At 43.8% G+C, this 22577-nt stretch overlaps 1 protein-coding gene across 1 annotated transcript in view; it reads right to left on the reverse strand.

The window, feature by feature from the left end:
• The window catches only part of gtf3c1 (general transcription factor IIIC subunit 1), a 90583-nt gene that overhangs the window by 4189 nt on the left and 63817 nt on the right, over positions 1-22577 (reverse strand). Inside the window, exons 33-39 of the mRNA XM_084319474.1 lie at positions 21886-21979; positions 20374-20546; positions 17066-18589; positions 15298-15440; positions 10821-10925; positions 10079-10365; positions 8371-9305 (exon numbers count right to left, since the gene is read on the reverse strand). Coding sequence (XP_084175600.1) covers positions 8371-9305; positions 10079-10365; positions 10821-10925; positions 15298-15440; positions 17066-18589; positions 20374-20546; positions 21886-21979 — 3261 coding nt within the window. The remainder of the gene's footprint in view (positions 1-8370; positions 9306-10078; positions 10366-10820; positions 10926-15297; positions 15441-17065; positions 18590-20373; positions 20547-21885; positions 21980-22577) is intronic.

Consider the following 22577-nt stretch of genomic DNA (forward strand, 5'->3'; position numbering starts at 1 on the left):
GATTAAAAGGCCTTGACTAGGCGTATATGGATATTTTTCAAAACAGATATTTTCACACTCGTCTCAAAAAAATCCTTCAGGGTTTTAAAAAATACCTCCGTCCAGACGTAAATGCAGAAACACATAAATTGCTCCAACAAGCATAGGTGTCGATAAGCGATATCTCAAATACCATAGAACAACAGTCTGAGCATGCGTAGTGAGCTGATTTTCATTGTTGGAGGGGAGTGGCTAAGTACTTTTGGTCTCAAGTGTCGGAGAAGAGATGGGGAGAAATGACAGCTGGCACCAAATCCATTCAGAATAAGAGATAATGGCCCAAGTACTTTGTTGATGGTGTGAAAATATGCCTACAAACATTCAATATCTTTGGAACCGTTTGTGTTAAATTATATCTGAATTGGGAGATTATCTTCTCTCTGTCAAAATTGAAAGTATCTCTCCGTCGCATAATGGCTGGCTGGTAGTGCGCATAGAATAAGGCATATATTATTGAAATTAGTTTTCTCTAACGAAAATGTTTACCGAAAGCTATGTTACACTTGACACTACATCACCGAGGACTAGCTAGTCACCACTGCGGTGTCGCTAACTAACTAGAAGTTTGCCGGGTGGGCATATGGCAGACTGTGAAGTGCCACAGAACAAGTGACACTTTTGGACAATGACATCCTGGGTCGTTCCTATATGACCAGTATAAATCTTTAAACTAAACTCTGGAAAGATAGCTCTATGATGGCTCTACTTATAAAAAATGGAACTGAGCCTTTAAATGTCTCCATAGAAGGGGCCGGTGTCTGTGAAAAGGGAGTGAACCTGCGGAATGTGAGGCCATGGAGAAGAGAGGGGCCACTATAGCCGTATAAACTATTTTTCACATGTAATAATTATGGAAACATATATATACTGTTGGTATAAAGGTATATATATATAATGCTATATTAATTATATGTTTCATAATTCTCTGCTTAAAAAGAATGATATGCTTGGCGATGATACCTACAGAAGGTATCATAACCCTTGCCTGTCCTGCCTGCATTCTCTTACTGTTCTGCCTGTTCTGTACTGTTCTGCCTGTTTCTCTTACTGTTAGAGTGAGTCAGAACGAAAGAGGCCCCATGCAGTAAGGGAGTGACCGGCTGGAATGCAAGGCCAAGAAGAGGGAGCTCTAGTCAGAGGGGCATTGTATTCTTATGAATTACTTGATTTGATATGTAACTGCAAAGTAACAAATAACTGAAGGAGGGATATGACACGTACTGTACAATGATTGGAGCTATGTACTGATGATGGCGTGACGTGACGGACCTTATAAAAAGGGCCAACTGGCGAGAGCACAGGCAGATTTTTACACTGAGCTGGAGAGATAGAAAGATGTTGCTTGCGGGCACAAGCCGTGCCAGATCTGCTTATTTTAAACTGAATGGAGATCCTGCTGCCAGACACGGGGCACAAGCCGTGCAGAGATGAGATGTTTTGTTCTGTGCATATTTTAACTGAAATGGACACTTTCCACTTCAGTCTCTTCTTGTAACTAGCTTTTTCTAATTAAAAATACCTCTTTATAAATATCCTTTGTATCCTTTCTTCACACCAGACGGTCGGACGGCCGGGTAAGCATGAAATGTGTTTTGCCTTGTAACTTCACCCTTTGCGTTTTGATTAAAAAGACGGGTAAGCATGGAGATGTATTTTTGCATTGTAACTTTACCAGTAATAATAATAATAATAATAATAATAATAATGTGCCTGTAATGTGCTTGATTTATGATGTAAAAAACCTCCTGAGTAAGGCTTTAGCCAGACGGAGGAGGAGGAGGAGAAATAGGATCATTGTGATTAAGGAGAAAGGTGGGTTCGGCAAGCCTGGTTTTATCAAGTAATGCCATACAGTAAACTCTACGGCGAACCGAGTAGATTTATGATGTAAAAAGAGGAGGAGAAATAGGATCATTGTGATTAAGGAGAAAGGTGGGTTCGGCAAGCCTGGTTTTATCAAGTAATGCCATACAGTAAACTCTACGGCGAACCGAGTAGATTTATGATGTAAAAAACCTCCTGAGTAAGGCTTTAGCCAGACGGAGTATTAATGATGTAAAAACTTTAGAAGTGTGGCTTTATCCCTACGGAGTAAAAGGAGACATATGATTATGCTTTAAGGCAAAATAGGATAAGTGGTTTTATCCCTAGCTATAATAGGATTATGCATTAAGGACTAAAGGTGGGTTCTGTAAGCCTGGTTTTACCATAAAAACTTTAGAAGTGTGGCTTTATCCCTACGGAGTAAAAGGAGACATATGATTATGCATTAAGGACTAAAGGTGGATTCTGTATAATGGGATTATCAAGTAAAGCCATACAGTGATAATACGTGTAACGGATAAGGGAAATGGACCTCATCTAATTAAAGAGAGTCCGTCCCAGTGCAAATAAAATAAAAGATTCCGCAACTTCAATCACTCGACCTAAGGTCGATGACTGACGGGGGTCGGAACGGTGCATTCGCTGTCTCTTGTCGGTCAGTGGTAACAACAACATTTTGTAGACTCGTTTGGTTCTGCGTGTCAACCACTTCACAGGACGCTGTTTGATGTCAAGATAAGCAGACCAATGAGTTATGAAGTTATCGATCTGACCTAAGAGCCAGCGTGGGCATTCAACAAGACCACCTCGCGTTAACAGTTAAAAGAAACCATTCCCCATCCCTGGATAAAAATCCGGCTGACTGGTGCAAAGTCAATGTGGGGAGATTCCCCAGGCTGGCAGAGCTGGCACGCCAGTGAGTGTTGTTGTTGTGACCAGGCTGCATGCACTACTGTCTGACACCCCAGGACCATGTGAGTCAGTCTGAGACAGGCTATTTATGTTCTATGTAGGCTATCTTAATCTTAATAATAATAATAATAATAATAATAATAATAATAATAATAATAATAATAATAATAATAATAATAGCCTCATTAAAAATACTCTTGTTGCTTCGTAAGTACAGTTGGTTGTTTTCAGCATTTTATGCGCGTATATGTTATTTAGTTAGGCCTATTGGACATTTTCGTCGACACAAGTAGATTTTTTTATTTATTTTATTTATTAAGTTAATATAAACCGTGTTTAGAACATTTGAGTTTGTTAAATACATCTTTAGATTTTTTTAAGTGGCGACTGACGTTTATTTGTTGTTCGCTAATTCCTCCCCACTTATCAAGCATACAATCTAGCCTGCATCGTTAGAAACAAAAGCAAATTAATCCGTCCATGCTGAATTAAACCCTCAAGTTTCTTCCGAGACTATTCTTTTTTGGATATATCCATGGTTAGCTTACTGGGGGGTCGGAAACTCAAGATTAGCCACCCGCAGACGGCAGGGAGAGGCATGGGGTGTGATGTATATTTTAGTTGATGAAATATTAAACACTTTTATTTCAGTTCACAGTATCACCCCGATCTCCAAAATAAGAGGTGTTCCTTTTGAATAAAAAATTGCCGTTATTTATTTCCATATTATAATTTTTTCCCCCAAACCTACAGGGAGCCACTGCAGAGGGGCTGAAGCGCTGTGTGCAGCTCCAGAGCTGCAGGTTGCAGAGCCCTGCTCTAGAGACGATACGTTTAACATGGCTACACGGATCCACTGAAACTGATATTTTAAAGATTCTTCACTTTTAAAATGTTAAAAAATATTTTCTCTCTCTTTTCTTTACCGAAAATTCTGTTTACGTGTGGATGAAAGGCCCAAACGTAGAGGAAAATGTGCGTTTTGCAAAATATCCATACTCGTGTGGACAGGGCCTAACTGGACTTGAAGACATCTTTATTCGTGGCGGCCGGGTAGTGCAGCGGACTAAGCGTCTGTCTACCACCACAGAGACAGGGATCGAATCCAGCTGTGGTGCTTCCGGGTTGGCCGACCGTCCATACTAACACAATTGGCTGTGTTAACGGGTGGGAAACCTGGCGAGGGTGGGTCCTGGTCGTTGTAAACAGCGACTTCTACAGGTCGGTCAGGGCGCCTGCACAGCGAGGGAGGGAAATGGTGAAGGTAGTGTGACCTCCCACGCGTTACACTTCAACAATGAGAGTCCTCGCTGCCAGGTGAAAAGAGGCTGCTGGCTGTCTCCTATGTGTCGGAGGAAGCATGTGATAGACTTCAGGGCTCCCTAGACCGACCAGTGGGGGGCACATGCGCGCAACGACCAGGGAGGGGAGGGAGGAATTGGCATAACAACTAAATTGGGATGGGAGGAAAATATATAAAATAGGAGAAAAAGTGGATACAAAAAAATCTTTATTCGTAGCACACATTGAAACGTAGTCATGCAGCGAACACGCATGCAATGGGCGACAAATATACAAACATGCCATTTTTGGGGTCGCCAATAAAATTTCTTCTCTGCGCTTGACCTTCCCCCCAAGGGCAGCCGGGAGCAGACATGGGTTGCACCCGGGGACTAATTTAAGTGCTCCTGTCCGTCTTCGTCAAGGACACGACAGCGTTAGCGATCTATTCTGCATGTTTTTCCATTGGGTTTATCTCTTTTTGGGGGGGAAACCCTAGTGAGCACGGGGAGACCATGCAAACTCCACACAGAAAGGCCCGAGAGATACCCCACCTGGGTACCTGGCAACCCTGCAACCTGGACCCCAAGCGGGAATCGAACCCAGGACCTTCTTGCTGTGAGGCGACAGTGTTATCCACTAAACCACTGTGCCGCCGTGAATGTGATGTATAACCAGAATGTACTCAACTTCTACCGTCTTTAACACTTTGAGTGCCAACAATGAGATTTCTCGTCCTAACTCGCCATGCGTTGTGTGCCAATAATGAGTTCTCGTTATTTAATCGTTATTTCTTTTATTAGCGATATCCATTCATTTTTCATCCATCCAGCCTGACGTTATCATTGGGAATGGCTCTGAGCTCGAAAAGGGCAAATACCGCCGCCTATCGTCTCCCGGATGGTATTGCACATCATTGGATTGGATTTGATGGGACTGTGCATCAGGAAAAAAAACTCTGGGGCATGCAACCTGATACTATTGCATTCACTGAGGGGACTGAAAGCAGCGTGTTTCGGAGTATAACGTTGGATCAATAAACGCGATCGATATTTGGAATGGCGATCAGGAATTGGATTAATCTTTTTGCAGAACATCTGATCTGAGGTAAGGACTGTATGTTACCAGTATTGGGTTAATCAGAGGGTTTTTTCACAGCGTTCACAACGTGTGTGTGTGTGTGTGTGTGGCGTTAGGCGCGGCACGAATAAATGATTTTTCAGCCCGCTTTTGTATCGTGCTTAAGAACACAAATACTCTCGATAATCTAGCGTTTATTTGAAAACGATTCATAAATCAGCCGGAAAATGACAACGTGTTTTGTGTATTCCAGTAAAGGGCTATTACTGCGGAATCTTTTAATCTTTCTAGAAATCTCCAAAACTATACTTGTATTCAAAACGGTATAAAACGGAAATGTACTGATGAAAAAACAATCCGTTAGGTACATGTTGACTGCAAGCAAGTCATTGATAAGCGACGGGTGTATTAGACCCATAGCCATCATTTAAGATATAGTTGAATCGCTCGCAAATGTGCTCGTCCTCCCATTGATTAAAGTGCTGGCATACAAGCGATAATTCGCCATATCCGGCCGGCACTCAATGTGTTAACTATGAATGAACACAACACTCCAATGTACCACCTTTAGATAATACAGTTTGAAAACGTTGTTCATCTGAAAACTAAAACTTTAAAACAGAACTTTGAATGGTTCTTCATCTGAGGTAGTAAATGTTCACTGTTTTTAGATTACAAACATGGTCTGTGACCCTGCAATGTATTTCAGGTCACTAGTTAACCACCAACAGAACCCCAGGTCACTACTTAACCACCAACAGAACCCCAGGTCACTACTTAACCACCAACCGAACCCCAGGTCACTACTTAACCACCAACAGAACCCCAGGTCACTAGTTAACCACCAACAGAACCCCAGGTCACTACTTAACCACCAACAGAACCCCAGGTCACTAGTTAACCACCAACAGAACCCCAGGTCACTAGTTAACCACCAACAGAACCCCAGGTCACTACTTAACCACCAACAGAAGTGAACCCCAGGTCACTAGTTAACCACCAACAGAACCCCAGGTCACTACTTAACCACCAACAGAACCCCAGGTCACTACTTAACCACCAACAGAACCCCAGGTCACTACTTAACCACCAACAGAACCCCAGGTCACTACTTAACCACCAACAGAACCCCAGGTCACTACTTAACCACCAACAGAACCCCAGGTCCCTAGTTAACCACCAACAGAACCCCAGGTCACTAGTTAACCACCAACAGAACCCCAGGTCACTACTTAACCACCAACAGAACCCCAGGTCACTACTTAACCACCAACAGAACCCAAGGTCACTACTTAACCACCAACAGAACCCCTGGGCCCTCATTTATCAACAATTCTTAGAAAGTGTTCTATTTTCGTTCGTAAGCACAGAATTTAGAATGTGTGTACGCACAAAGAAATCCGGATTTATCAACCGTGCATACACAGGTCCTATAACACTCGTGTTGATAAATACCTCTTTGTTCTACCGTCAATGCTCGTGCATGATTATCCATATATGGTCATGAAACACCCCCCATGGGATGTGAAATAATGGACTGACCCGACCGAACTCTGAGAAACCTCACTGAGAGGGAGATTGTTTACGGAGGCGCTGTCAACCAAGAAGACACAACCCGTTATGGGATAAATAAAAGGCGGACTTGTACATGGTGATGTCAGATATCAAAGACTCCCTAAGACCATTGCTGCAATTCTGCCTGGACAGCTCAAAATACTAATAAAGACCGTTCGTTAACCACTGTTTCTGTTTGGCGTTGGTGTGTCATTATAACCGCTGGAATATGAATGCCTTTATTCATTTTGTTCGATTGGCTACCGGTATAATGATTTGTACTAGAGGCATACAATCTATTTTGTTGTCGGTATTAGGTCGCCTATATGAATTACATAATAGCAGCCATAGCCTACATTATGCAACAGTAACTTGCGCATATATAATAACACACAGCCCTGCGAAGCCTGCATACAGTAAACTAACTTGATCATTAATCTAGCTGTTGTATCTTTACGCTTATGAAAACATTAAATAATATGTATAGGCTATAGGCCGTCGCTTTGCATTAATAGCCTATATTCTCAAATTGCATTTAATGGCTATCCGACTCGAGTCCTCGCTATCCTCACGGACGGACCAGTATACCTTTATATCATATCATATTCATATCATAGTTTACTCTATCAGCCTACCAGCATGTAATACGTTCTTTGTTAGAACTCAACTCGTTATTATTTTGCACATAGATTGCAGAAATACGGGAACGTTTTGATTTAGGCTTTGACATTGTAAAACTAAATAAGTAAAATTCTGTAAGCAGAATACAAGTCATGATATCACCCACACGATATATGCTCTGTATCCAGAGCATGTATGCTTTTCATTCATTTAAGAGACATTTATTGCAAGTAGTGATGCACCGATGTGAAAATTGTGGCCGATACCGATAACCGATATTAATATTGCTGTTCTGGCCGATACAGATATTTACCGATGTCGATATCTCTGTATAGAAAACACTATTTTATGATAATCAAATAAAGAGCTATTTTCCAAAACGCATTATTTTTTTTACTTTTGTAACTTATTTTCAGTAATGACATATTTTGAAACGATTTGAGGCCAAAACATGTAATAAAAAAAAAATATTAAAAAAGAAGTTTTTTTTTATATATATATCGGCCCTATCTTGATATCGGACCGATACCGATGTGTAAAAAATCGGCCATATCGGCCGATATTATATCGGCGGCCGATATATCGTGCATCACTAATTGCAAGGGTTTTGTAATACACATACTCAACAAATAACCTCTGTTCTCGCTGCAATGCGTTTTTTATTCTTTCTTATAGGAAGGGGGAAGAACACTATATCGTGGATGTTCATATGACTTGTATTCTGCTTACAGCTTCGGGGTTCCACTTATTACGTTTAACAATGGCAAAGCCTTTTAAATATAATCAAAACGTTCCCGTATTTCTGCAATATATGCGCAAAATAATAACAAGTTGAGTTACGCGGAGCGCAGTCAATGCTTATTTCCGCGTTGTAAACATATTCTACCACCGGGCGCCAGCTATGCATGGTCCGAGCTGTGCTTAGATATACGCACAAAGTCAAGCACAAGTTCAAATTGATAAGTCCCACACTTTGCTTAGAAATGATTGTACGCACGGGTTACGCACATATCTGTGCGTACGCAACGTTGATAAATGAGGGCCCTGGTCACTACTTACGCATCATGAGAATCCGCTTCTGCAGCAGCTGGAGCTGGTGGAGAAAACCACGATGCAGCATCACATTCAGTCGTTTCCTTCTCCTCCATCTTCTCCTCTTCTACCCTGACTCCTCTTTCTTCAGTCTTCTCCTCTTCTACCCTGACTCCTCTTTCTTCAGTCTTCTCCTCTTCTACCCTGACTCCTCTTTCTTCAGTCTTCTCCTCTTCTACCCTGACTCCTCTTTCTTCAGTCTTCTCCTCTTCTACCCTGACTCCTCTTTCTTCAGTCTTCTCCTCTTCTACCCTGACTCCTCTGTCTTCAGTCTTCTCCTCTTCTACCCTGACTCCTCTTTCTTCAGTCTTCTCCTCTTCTAGCCTGACTCCTCTTTCTTCAGTCTTCTCCTCTCCTCCTCTCACGGCTCCTCCCTCATCCTCCCTTTCCCGCTGTCCTTCCTCCTCCGGCAGCGTCTTTTTCCCTCCCTCCTCTTCTGAGTTGATCATTCCATTACCACTTCTTCTCTCGTGTTCCCCCTCCTTCTCTCCCTCGCTCCTCTTCACCGTCATCCTTGGCGGTCCGTCCGTCTCCCCTTTCTCCTCCACCTCCCCTCTCTCGTCCTCCTTCCCTCGCTCCTTCACCTCCCCACTCTCCTCCATCTCCCCTCTTTTCTCTTCTGTCTCCCCTCTCTTATCCTCCTCCCCTCTCTCCTCTGCCTCTCCCACCACCACCTGTCCCTCATCAACCTTAGTCAGTCTTTTTCTGGGTGGTCCCACATCATGCTCTGGGCTCTGCAGGCCTCTCTTGCGCAACTCCGACGACCGGGATCTGGATTGGGCAGAAGACCGTGACCTGTTCCTGGAGGTGGAGGTCAGGAGCCAGGGTCGGGCGTGCTGCATCAGCACATAGCGGACCCCGAGCCCTCCCACTCGCAACACCCGGCCCTCCTCCTGCAGCTCCTGCACCAATCAGATCGAAAGAAAATTAGGACAGATGGACAAGCAGAGCAATCGAAAGCTAGAATTCAGACCAGACAGATGCAGGAACTATCTGTATGCATGTATGTGTGTGTATGTGTGTATATATGTATATATGTGTGTATATATGTGTATATATATATATGTGTGTGTATATATATTAGTGCTGTCAGGCGATTAAAAAAAATTATCTAATTAATCACATAACTATTTTAGGCCTGATATTTTATATTCTATAAAATCATATTTCAAATTGCATGTGTCCGGATGGCAGAATTCAGTACTGTATCTACAAAACCTTCTGTTTAATCATCTTCCCTTTATTCATTTGCTTAGATTTTTCAGGTCTGGTCAATTTGAGCATGGTGTTATTCACAGTCAAAAAAATTTGAATTGATCTTCTCATTTGGTTCATTACAATTTACTCAAGCCTAGTAACAGACACAGTATTTCTGACACTGGGAATACATTCCCTGAGATCCATAGATTCAGATACCAAGAACATGCAAATGGACCATTTAAAAAAAAAAATCTGTAAATGTTTATTCTACGTTTTAATGGAATGAATGAGATAAAAAAAATATAATAATAAAATCAAAAGAATTTAATAAAAAAATAAATTGTTTGCGTGTAATTGATATTGAGTTAATTTTCATAACGCGATAATTTGCTGTGTACGTGGCGTCATTAAAACAGCGTGCAACCAGCTTTGATATCAGCAACGCAACACTGTGTGTGTGTGTGCTTCTGTTCACCTGCATGTATTGCTGTAGGCCTCTGGTGCGTCCAGAGTCTGGCTGTGCCAGGTGGGCGTGTGCTTGCAGTAAGTCACGCCCACCCAGACCGTTGTGGCCCGCCCCCTCTAAGCTCCTCTCCAGCTCTGCACAGGCCTGGATGTCCTGGGGGCTGTACCCCCGCTCGGAGGAGGAGGAGGAGGAGGACGGAGAGGGAGAGGTGGAGGTGGAGGGGAAGCAGATGGAGTGGTTGAGGTTGGAGGGGAGGAGAGACGGACCACATTTCATATAGTCCAGCAGAGAAGAGACTGGTGACACAAAGAGAGAGAGAAACACGGGGAATCAAATTGTGTTTGTGTGTTGTAGTGTGTGTGCGTGCGTGTGTGTGTGTGTGTGAATCTGTTCCTTGTGTGTGTATCTAACATAACAGTCTAGTATGTGTGTGTGTGTTTATATACGTGTGTGGGGGAAAACAAATATACTAACCTTTGTACCGTCTTTTACTAGTATGCACTCTGCTACTAAAGAACCTACTTTGCCTATATTACTACCTATTATGCTAATATGTCTTTACTACTATGCCCTCATGACTGTAGCACCCAAGTTCGATACCGTTTGGTGAACAATCTTACTGACCCTTAGCTGCCAGAGTTGTACCCTTCCTGCTGACTTGTTGTACAGAACTTGTAAGTCGCTTTGGATAAAAGAGTCAGCTAAATGACTAAATGTAAAAATGTAAATGTGTGTGTGTGTGTGTACTCACCCTCATCATTAAACATGTGGTGAGCAGGCGTGTTGCGAAGCTTCACCCTCATGATACAGGACTCCACCACGATGCTGTCATTGGGGTTGAGGTTACGCAGTTTGACTGGAAGAGAAAATACTACATTACCATCTGAGTCAAATGATCAAAGAGGACGACACCTGTCTCTCTCTCACCTCTAAGGGCCTGAGGCCACACTGCCTCTCTCTACGGCTATTTTAATTTATTTATCAATGAGGAGAATCCGTTTGTTGGACAGGGTTGACAATGAGTCCGTCTCCGCCAGATCTGTATCCGTCACCATCTGTAGCAAAGCTGTGGTTTCTGAACTGATGGATACGTCACCATCTGTAGCAACGCTGTGGTTTCTGAACTGATGGATACGTCACCATCTGTAGCAAAGCTGTGGTTTCTGACCGGATGGATACGTCACCACCTGTAGCAACGCTGTGGTTTCTGAACTGATGGATACGTCACCATCTGTAGCAAAGCTGTGGTTTCTGAACTGATGGATCCGTCACCATCTGTAGCAACGCTGTGGTTTCTGCAAATGCACGATTACATCAGCTAGGTTCTAATTCAAAACAATTACGTCAACTAGGTTCTAATTCAAAACAAACCAACTAGGTTCTAATTAAAAACAATTACGTCAACTAGGTTCCGATTAAAAACGAACCAAATAAGATAAGAAAGAGATAAGATGATCCTTTATTAATCCCCTTGGGGAAATTCAGGTGTCAAAGCAGCATGGGGGGGGGGCCCGGGATACAGAGCTTCACAGTCCAATAATATACTACTATAATACTATATAATATAACTAGGTTCTAATTAAAAACAATTACGTCAACTAGGTTCTAATTAAAAACAATTATGTCAACTAGGTTCTAATTAAAAACAATTACGTAAACTAGGTTCTAATTAAAAACAATTACGTAAACTAGGTTCTAATTAAAAACAAACCAACTAGGTTCTAATTAATAACAATTATGTCAACTAGGTTCTAATTAAAAACAATTACATCAAATAGGTCAAAAAAATTAAATAAAAACTAGGTACTAATTAAAAACGAACTAAGTAGGTTCTAATTAAAAACAAACCAACTAGGTTCTAATTAAAAACAAAATAACTAGGTTCTAATTAAAAACGAACTAACTAGGTTCTAATTAGGGATGTTCGATATTGGCTTTTTTACCGATATCCGATATACCGATATTGTCCAACTCTTAATTTCCGATACCGATATCAACCGATACCGATATATAAGGAGTTTCCCCCCCACAAAAAAACGGAATCATTTCAGGTAATTAACATTACATATCTCTTGTCGTGAAATTAACACAACATTATGCATACTTTTGACAATAAATAAAATAAGAATTTGTTCTTACTTGCTTGCCTGGGTAAATAAAGGTTAAATAAATGTAAAGAAATTATTATTATTATTATTATTTATTTTTTAAACCGATACTGATCATTTCCGATATTACATTTTGATGCCAATATCGGACATCCCTAGTTCTAATTAAAAACAAACTAATGGACAGCAATACCTTCCATCTGTTTCATGATGGATTAGTGTGGCCGCTCCCTAGGAGTAAGATTCTAGAATAAAAAGGCTACCGGTACATGATTTCTTCACTGACATATGATAAAGGTTCCAACACATTTCTATACATTTCAGTTTTCCAGACTCTGATGTCCTGACTCGATTTTAAGTATGATGTACCTATTATACTGATAGCATCAGTGAGGCCACTCTATAGCCAATGATAATTCTTTACAACAGTAAATATTACAACTAGGCCTACATAAATTGGAAAAATCTAATGTTAATTGACTGAGCTGAGAGAGAACAATAATAACAATAATATATTTCCATACTTTTTGTGCAATTCCCAAACTTTTCATGACTTGATGAAGATGAATGCAAAAATGCCAGGTTTTATTCTCTCAAACAGTGCGTCGATCAGGAAGTACATTCATAGGCTAAGATGCAGGCTACACAAGGTGCCTCAACGTAAAGGTCCACCTGAGGCTGTTTCCACATCTTTCACGTTTGTGGAAGCCCTTGTGGAAGCCCTTGGGGAAGCCCTTGGGGAAGCCCTTGGGGAAGCCCTTGGGGAAGCTCTTGGGGAAGCCCTTGAAGCCCTTAACTCTTTGGACGCCAGACCCGAGGATAGTCTGGTTATCTCGCCGACCGTTCAGCGCCAGACCCGAGTATACGGTAGTCGGGTTTTCATCGTTATTTCTTTTATTCGATATTTCCATTCATTACAGGCACACGGACTCGGGGTTAACATGGGGAATCATCCTGAGAATGCCAAAGTGCAATACCTATTATATATATTTGATTTGGAAATAGTAGCGTGTCCAGGCGAGAAACGGCAATGCTTTTACCGAAATTCACGTTTTGCTGCATATCGTCGTTTTCTGGGATTAGACAGGATCACTCTAAAACTATACTCATATTCACCACGGTATAACACGCGAACGTATTGACGAAAAAAATTATTCTTTTTCACATATTGAACGATAGATAGGTGATGTCAAATGGGCCATAGTATTGTATCCATAGCTATAATATAATATATATATATAGCCCTGCTAACACCGCCACTTATTCCTATATTTTAGAACGTTGGCGTGGTAGGAACAAATATGCTCTAGGCCTCCGGCGCTCAAAGAGTTAAAGGCCCGATTATAGTTCCCACATCCGCAGATGCGCGTTGGTACGTGTGACGTAAATTGCGCAATCTTCGCCAACGTTCTTGTCCGCAAGGACGTCACGTCGCATCCGTGTGCCTGGCAGATTTTGTGACCGTGCGAATACCCGCGGATATGCGCACAGACTGCCCAGCTGTCATAACATACCGTAATTCCTCTAATAGTAACCGGTATTCAATTAAAAACCGGGTCTCTATTAATGACCGGGTGCGCTGTTGAGCTAAGCAATTACAAGCCGGCCTCCTAATACAAGCCGGGTTTCATGTATATTAGAGGAATTATGGTATTTCCCTCAACGGATTTACCATAGGCAATATATTTTGTTATTGTTGTTATATGCTGGCCTGGCTGTGCAATAAATACCATATAATGGTATGGTGTTAATGTTTACCAAGAGAGTAAGCCTACCTCAGAATTGTATAAAACAAAGTTATTATTATTATACCAGTATTGTGATTGCACTATTTTACTTTATTTAACTTTTTTTGACCACCTGTAATTGCACTGTTTACTACCGTATTTCATACAGTACTTGGTTTCAATAAATGAACCCAGTACATTTGACTGGGTTCAAACTGACACAAAATGTTGATTTATTCATTATGATCCGTTTGAAAATTTGAAATATAGGCCTCTCTCTTATACATGCCTCCTCCTAATACAAGCCTGGTATCCGCTACAGTTGAAACAAATACAAGCCGGGGTTACTATTAGAGGAATTACGGTAACATTTATATTATTTAGTCATTTAGCTGACACTTTTATCCAAAGCGACTTACAAGTTTTGTACAACAAGACAGCAGGAAGGGTACAACTCAGCTGAGTAACAATGTTCATCAAAGTGTTGAGTGCTACATAAGCACTCGACGCTGACACAGGAAATGGACTATAAACAGAGCCACGTGCGCAGCGTGTTTGCAGCCGCCTGCGTGTACGTGTCAGTTTTCGAGTATAATCGGGGCTTAAGGAAGCCCTTGTGGAAGCCCTTGTGGAATTCAAGCACTTTCATACAGTACCAACTGTTAACTAACGTGTTACTTACCAACTAAACTGCACAGACTACAACGTATATCACGTCAGTTAGGGTACCTTATGTACACTGCACCCGTGTATACTGTATACTTTACTTACTCATAGTATATATTCAGTTTCTAAGTGTTATTGACCATATTTATTGTAACGTATAATATAACTTATAGGGCAAACAGACCCTCATCTGCACACTTGATTCGATTTATTACACAGTTTACTTTCTCATATTCTTAATTAATTAAATGATATTGTTTATCGTCTAATTTGATATCTTTACTATAATTGTATTGCCTATATTTATATTGCCTATATTGTCTTTCTACCACTACCCTGCCCATACCTGTACCTCCCCTCCTGCTATGACGCCTGAAATTCCTCAAGGGGATCAATAAAGGAATATCTTATCTTCTTATCAGGGGCGACAGTGGCTCGGGAGGTAGAGCGATCGTCTGGTAATCGGAAGGTTCCCGGGTTTGATTCCCGCTCCTCCCGGGCAGCGTGTCGAAGTGTCCTTGAGCGAGACACTGACTTAACCCCTAATTGCTCCCAGTGAGCAGGTTGGCACCTCGCACGGTCGCCTCCGCCGTCAAGTGTGTGAATGAACGGGTGAATGTGAGGAACAAAATTGTAAAGCGCTTTGGATAAAAGCTCTATATAAAAGCACCATTTATTCATCTTGAAAAAAAACAGAAGGAGAGACAGAGAAACAAGCCAGCGGTACCTATGCCAGGACTGCAGTATCCTCGCATCATGAGGTAGTTGGTGTGCGACGCCTGGCGGGCCTTCACCTCCAGCCTCTTCCTCCCCTCGCACTCCTCAGCAGCATCGTCGTCATCATCATCATCCTCCTCCAGCGCCGCTATGCTGAGGAAGGAAAGAGTCTGTTGTCAAAAGTTTGATTCGGCCAGAAAAGCAATAACAAGACTGTGGTACAAGGAAGACCCACGAGTCCACGACAATAGCACAATGGGTAGGAATAGTGGAAGAGATACAGGATATGGAGAGGATAACACACATGCTGAGGTTACAGGAAGAGAAATTTGGAGAAAGATGGGGAAAGTGGGAGGATTACAAGGGGAACGAAAACGACATCACAGAGGAAGAACCAAATGCATCACAAGAGGGCGAAGGGTAAAGGAGGAAAGAGGTTCAAAGAGGGTCTCTGAACCCATGTCACACACTTAATGTTTTCTAATTTTATTTTTGTTTAAGATATGACAATTGTTTTATGTTTTTTTATTTGCTTAAGTCAGTATTTTTAATTTTTGTATATGTTGTGTTGTTTGTCTATAAATGTTTAATAAAAATTTAAGTTTAAAAAAAAAAAAAAAAAAGTTTGATTCGTGAAATGATTCACGTAACGCACGACAATGGGAAATGGTTTTCACATATTCTATACCACGGTTGTATTCATAGCATCTGATCAGGGGGATCTGGGTCGCAAACAGCAGGCTGCATGTGTGTGCACGTTTGCGGTAAGCACTTTTTACGCACACAAAATAGTATTCATATTTGGGGATGCGCCGATACGGTATATCGACAGACAATATCTCAAGCCCCACCCTCTTTTCTTAATCCTTCGATCAAAAGTGTTGCTTCCCAGTTTGTCCACGGGAAGAAACAGCTCTGATAGGGGGATCAAGAAAAGAGGGTAGGGCTTGAGATAGGTCCATTAGCATTGGCTGATATGGGTGTCAGTATCGGTCAGATTTAATAGTTTTGCAGATTATTGAATTGGTGTTTTTTTGTAAACAAAGATACCAAGAGGGGCTCTTTTGCCTAGAGGTCACCGTTTGACGACATTACAGACTCTACCTTTAAGTCTAAAGGCATCCATCGTCACCATGGAGGTTTTGGTTTCTACTAGGGATGTCCGATATTATCGGCCGATATCGGCATTAAAATGTGATATCGTAAAATATCGGTATCGGTTTTCAAAAAAAATAAAAAGCTTTTTTTTTAACTTTTTTTTTTTTACATTTCTATAACCTTTATTTACCCAGGCAAGCAAGTAAGAACAAATTCTGATTTTATTTATTGTCAAAAGTATGCATAATGTTGTGTTAATTCCACAACAAGAGATATGTAATGTTAATTACCTGAAATTATTCCATTTTTTGGGGGGGGGAACCCTGCATATATCTATATCGATATCGGTTGATATCGGTTGATATCGGTATCGGAAATTAAGAGTTGGACAATATCGGTATATCGGTATCGGTAAAAAAGCCAATATCGAGCATCCCTAGTTTCTACCAAACAAAACATTAACCAGAAGTGCCGATTCCAGAGGCGGAACATTCAGAGAACATACATTTTATGTAAGAAGCATGATGTCAAAATCAGGGATTATTCAAATGAGATGTGTTTTCTTGTCGTGGGACCCAGGCTCACTGAAACATATAACAAACACATCACTGCTGCTGCTGTCAGGTGGGGGGACCCACCAGAGGAAGTGCCCGTGACCCATTTTGCATCCTACATCTCACCCCTTGACGACCTCGTTGTCCACCAGGTTGCTGTCCACCACCACCATCTGTCTGGGGATGGACACGTGCACGGACAGCAGTCCCAGGGACATCAGGCTGAGACAGGCCATGCCGGCACCCCCTTGGCCGTTTAGAGGGAACTCCATCATGTCGGACAGGTCTGGTGGGCCACGGGGTTCATGGCCTGACGTTGGCCCTGATCCAGGCCGCTTCTCTTGGGGGGAGATCAGTGTCTGTTCTCTGGTGTCTGGTTCATTACTACAGTTCACTGTGAAGGACATGTTTTCCTGCTGACTCGGGTCATTTGTTTTGTTATTTCCCTTTTCCACTTCCTTCTCCTTCATCTCCTCCGCCCCCTTCTCCTCCACCCCCTCCATCTTCTCTCCCTCTTTCGTCGCTTTGTTATTTCCCTTCTCCTTCATCTCCTCCGCCGCCTTCTCCTCCTCCACCACCACCTCCATCTTCTCATCTTCCGTCGCTTCGCTATTTTCCTCTTCAGTCTGTCTTTTGGCTTCCCTCCCGTCTCCATCTTCCCTCTGCATCTCCCCTCCTCCCTCCTTCCCCTCCTCCCTCCGTCCCGGCTCCCCTGCTCCCGCCCCCTCCTCCCTCCGTCCTGCCTCCCCTGCTCCCGCCCCCTCCTCCCTCCGTCCCGCCTCCCCTGCTCCCGCCCCCTCCTCCCTGCGTCCTGCCTCCCCTGCTCCCGCCCCCTCCTCCCTCCGTCCCGCCTCCCCTGCTCTTGCCCGCTCCTCCCTGCGTCCTGCCTCCCCTGCTCCCGCCCCCTCCTCCCTCCGTCCCGCCTCCCCTGCTCCCGCCCCCTCCTCCCTCCGTCCCGCCTCACCTGCTCCCGCCCCCTCCTCCCTCCGTCCCGCCTCACCTGCTCCCGCCCCCTTCTCCCTCCGTCCCGCCTCCCCTGCTCCCGCCCCCTCCTCCCTGCGTCCCGCCTCCCCTGCTCCCGCCTCCTCCTTCCGTCCCGCCTCCCCTGCTCCCGCCCCCTCCTCCCTCCGTCCTGCCTCCCCTGCTCCCGCCCCCTCCTCCCTCCGTCCTGCCTCCCCTGCTCCCGCCTCCTCCTTCCGTCCCGCCTCCCCTGCTCCCGCCCCCTCCTCCCTCCGTCCTGCCTCCCCTGCTCCCGCCCCCTCCTCCCTCTGTCCCGCCTCCCCTGCTCCTGCCCCCTCCTCCCTCCGTCCCTCCTCCCCTGCTCCCGCCCCCTCCTCCCTCTGTCCCGCCTCCCCTGCTCCTGCCCCCTCCTCCCTCCGTCCTGCCTCCCCTGCTCCCGCCTCCTCCTTCCGTCCCGCCTCCCCTGCTCCCGCCTCCTCCTCCCTCCGTCCTGCCTCCCCTGCTCCCGCCCCCTCCTCCCTGCGTCCCGCCTCTCCTGCTCCCGCCTCCTCCTTCCCTTCGGCCCTCTCCTCTGGTTCGTGGTAGAAGTCCGTGAGCGGCCTGGCCTCCGTGGTGCCGTTGGCTCTCAGCAGCCTCACGAACTGGAAGACGTCGGAGCACAGCGCGTAGGGAAAGCGCCACGAGAAACACCTGCCCAACAGGAATGGGAGAGAGAGAGATGGTCAAAATACCTTGTAATTTCAATTCATTTCATTTCAAACCTTTATTTAAACTCAAAAGGCAACTGAGGTTTCCCTCATTTACAGTCACTTCGAGTGTACATACAGAAATAAGCAAAAAAAAAGGCATATACAATCACAGAGCATATAAAATCATAACAGTAAGACAAGTAAAGATAACAATAAATTTGATAGACAAAGGTTGGAGATCAAGGTTAGGTTTTAAACTCTGCAACAGAGGGGAGAATCTCAAGCTTTAAAGGATAACTCCACTTTTTTTTTAAATTAGCTTATTTAACATCTTCCCTGGAGTTAGACAAGAAGATACATACCTTTTTTGTCTCTGTGCGTGCATTTTAGCTTTGGGAATAGACGCTCCGTTAGCATAGCTTAGCTTCATCACTGGAAGTGGGGGAGGACAGTAGCCTTACAGTGCCTTACAGTGTATTGCAAGGTCTGACATTGACCAAACTTGATATGCATGACCTTGGTGGGCTCTAGGTCAACTCCTGAAAAGGGGGTCAATGTCAGACCTTGCAATCAAAAGTTAGGGGCGCACTGAAATTATGGCAAGGGTTATTAGCCCCCTAACTTTTGATTGCAAAGTCTGACATTGACCCCCTTTTCAGGAGTTGACCTAGAGCCCACCAAGGTCATGCATATCAAGTTTGGTCAATGTCAGACCTTGCAATACACTGTAAGGCTACTGTCCTCCCCCACTTCCAGTGATGAAGCTAAGCTATGCTAACGGAGCGTCTATTCCCAAAGCTAAAATGCACACACAGAGACAAAAAAGGTATGCATCTTCTTGTCTAACTCCAGGGAAGATGTTAAATAAGCTAATTTAAAAAAAAAGTGGAGTTATCCTTTAAGGACTGTCGAGTTCATTCCATGAGCTAGGGGCATCATAGCAAAATGCAGATTACCCTGTTCTGAGCAAACTCTGGACCAGGACCAGACAGTCACCAGAACGTGTTCCATAGGTACCAAAATTCCAATAATGATGTAGGAGGTAGCTTACCAATAATGATGTAGTATTGTAGTATAAGGAGGTAGCTTACCAATAATGATGTAAGGACGTAGCTTACCAATAATGATGTAGTATAAGGAGGTAGCTTATCAATAAGGGCCTTAAAAATGAACAAATCACAGTAATCACAGGTAGTGTGGCATGGGTTCAAAGACTACTCCCTCAATGGTGTCTCTCTGGTAATAATAGTAGCAAAAAACAGCTAGTCCCAGAAGCCACAGTACAGCAGTAACGTTGCAGGTGCTATAGACAACATTCAGCCACTAGGTGTCGCACTAGAGCACCAGCATGTCATTTATCCAATCGGGTGGATTCAACGGAGGGAATTGGGAAATAGGAAGGGGATACATGCAGGGCAGGAAAGCTACTTAAAGGTGAACAACAAAAAAGGTTGTGTATGCAATGCAAAAAGGTTTATACCGGTCTGACAGTAGCTTTACTCAGCAGTGTTTTACCTGTAGTAGGTCTGAGACAGCTGGTAGGACATCAGTGTGTTTTACCTGTAGTAGGTCTGAGACAGCTGGTAGGACATCAGTGTGTTTTACCTGTAGTAGGTCTGAGACAGCTGGTAGGACATCAGTGTGTTTTACCTGTAGTAGGTCTGAGACAGCTGGTAGGACATCAGTGTGTTTTACCTGTAGTAGGTCTGAGACAGCTGGTAGGACATCAGTGTGTTTTACCTGTAGTAGGTCTGAGACAGCTGGTAGGACATCAGTGTGTTTTACCTGTAGTAGGTCTGAGACAGCTGGTAGGACATGGGCAGGATGGGCAGGGCTCTGTTCTTCTTCCTGCCGTCGCACGTGCCGACACGCCGGCGGTTGACCAAGCCCCGCCTCCTGCACTGGAGGAACACTTGGCACAGAACCTCCTGGTTGTAATTACTGTAGGTGCTGAAGGTCTGGGGGAGAGAGAGGAGGAGGAGATGGTCAGATAGCCAATGAGAGGACCACCCCAACCTTGTCATACAAGAAGATACAATGGTGAGTACCATAGCCATCACCGCCGCTGATGCATCAGAACGATATCCAGAGTCTAGCGGCCTAAGAGTGGAAGCCGCCACATGTCTATAAATTACTAAACTCCCCCACTACTGCTGTCTTCAAGAGGGGTGTGAAGCGACATCTGCAACAATAGGTTACAGTGGGTGCTTGCTTGGCCACCACTCTTGAAGAACAGGAACATGACATGCTGTAATGAGGCTCTTTCAGAAAATTGTGTTGTCTATTTTATCTACTTGTTGTATCTATTTTATCTTCTTAACTCTTTCTTTGTGATTTATTGTATTCTTCTTGGGACCATGTTGGAAACAAGTCGACAGACTTTCACATGTTATCCTTGTACCCCTTGTTTTTATACTATTGTATAAATTGTATGTACTAAATCAAAATCAAATCAAATCAACAATCACACACTTAGAGAGACAATGTCCATAAACCCGGACGAACAACGCCACTGACCCTAAAGTACCCCTCTTGCTGACGTGTTGTTCAGCTAAATGACTGTCCACCAGAGAGCTGGAACCCCCTCTCCACCTCAGTGTTCTCCCAGGTGGCCGCTGGGAAACACTCCTCTCAGCAAAGCTCCTTTAACCTACATGTACTTTGCATCGTGTGTTTCACAATGAAACCTATATATTGATCATGAAGATCCATCTACGATCATAATCGATGAGTCTGGTTCCACCACACACACATGCTTATGGAAGCATAATAACATCCACCGACTGGTATAAGGATGAAAGGAGAGGAGAGTGGGGAGAGAGGCAAGGACGGCGATGCAGTCGATTTTGATTGGAGATAACTGGTAATAACTGGGTCTGAACAGGCCATTTCAGTTTGCCTTTAAAGAACCAACACATTTCAGTTCATTTCTCCTCCTTTCGTCGACACGGTTAAGTCCGTTATTTGTCACTGGGAGTGTTTTATGTAACCGTGCCCTACGCTCACGAAACCACTTTGTTATCCGAGACGAGCACGTCTGAAAATCTCAAGCTGTTTTCTACCTGCATTTACACGAGATCAGTTTCAAAGTCATCATTATACGGTACAACGAAAAAATACGTTTGGCAACTTGGCATCCAACCAGATGCAACCGTAAAGTGCCACAGCAATAATGCAATGTACAGGTGATCTGGATATAAAAATCTATAAATTATTTGGACTGCGATTCTACTGGCTTCATTAAAACAAACGATGATTAAAAAACAAACGGTCTCTAGTACGGAAGGTGGTCTGTACCTGGAAGGACCTGCAGGACTTCATCTGGGAGTTGGACATGGCCAGAGTGCTCTGGATCAAGTTATTCAACAGTATAGCATGGATGTCCGCCATACTGCCACACACACACACACACACACACACACACACGTTAAAGTTATATTTCACATTTGTCATTTCTAGCAACCCACCAGCATTCAGGTATAGTTAGAGATACACTGATACTGATATTGGATATCACTCTGATAACACAGGGTATCGTATAAATAGTCAAATCTGATACCAAGAGATACCAGATACGATGAATTGAAAATGGGGGACCCTGATGTAAACAAGACGAAAGTCTTTCTCTGGTCTGCATCCCCTTAACAATTGTGTGTATTGAGCTGTACTGTACTGTACCCATTCTGCAATCTGTTAATAAAGTTTTCAATCAATCAATCAAACCACCGCAGAGACCCGGGTTCAATTCCCGGGAGCGGTACCTCCGGCTCGGTCGGTCTTCCCTACGAACACAATTGGCGGTGTTCGCGGGTGGGAAGCCGGTGGAGTCCTGGTCGTTGCAACAGTGACTCCTACTGGTCGGTCGGGGCGCCTGTTCAGCAGGGAAGGGGTCATGGGGGGGGAGATAGTGTGAACCTCCGCGCACGCTATGCTCTCCGAGCGAAACTCCTCGCTGTCAGGTGAAAGGAAGCGGCTGGCGACTCCACGTG

The sequence above is a fragment of the Notolepis coatsorum genome (genome assembly GCF_963971535.1).
Source record: "Notolepis coatsorum genome assembly, chromosome: 7".
NCBI classification, from domain to species: Eukaryota; Metazoa; Chordata; class Actinopteri; order Aulopiformes; family Paralepididae; genus Notolepis; species Notolepis coatsorum.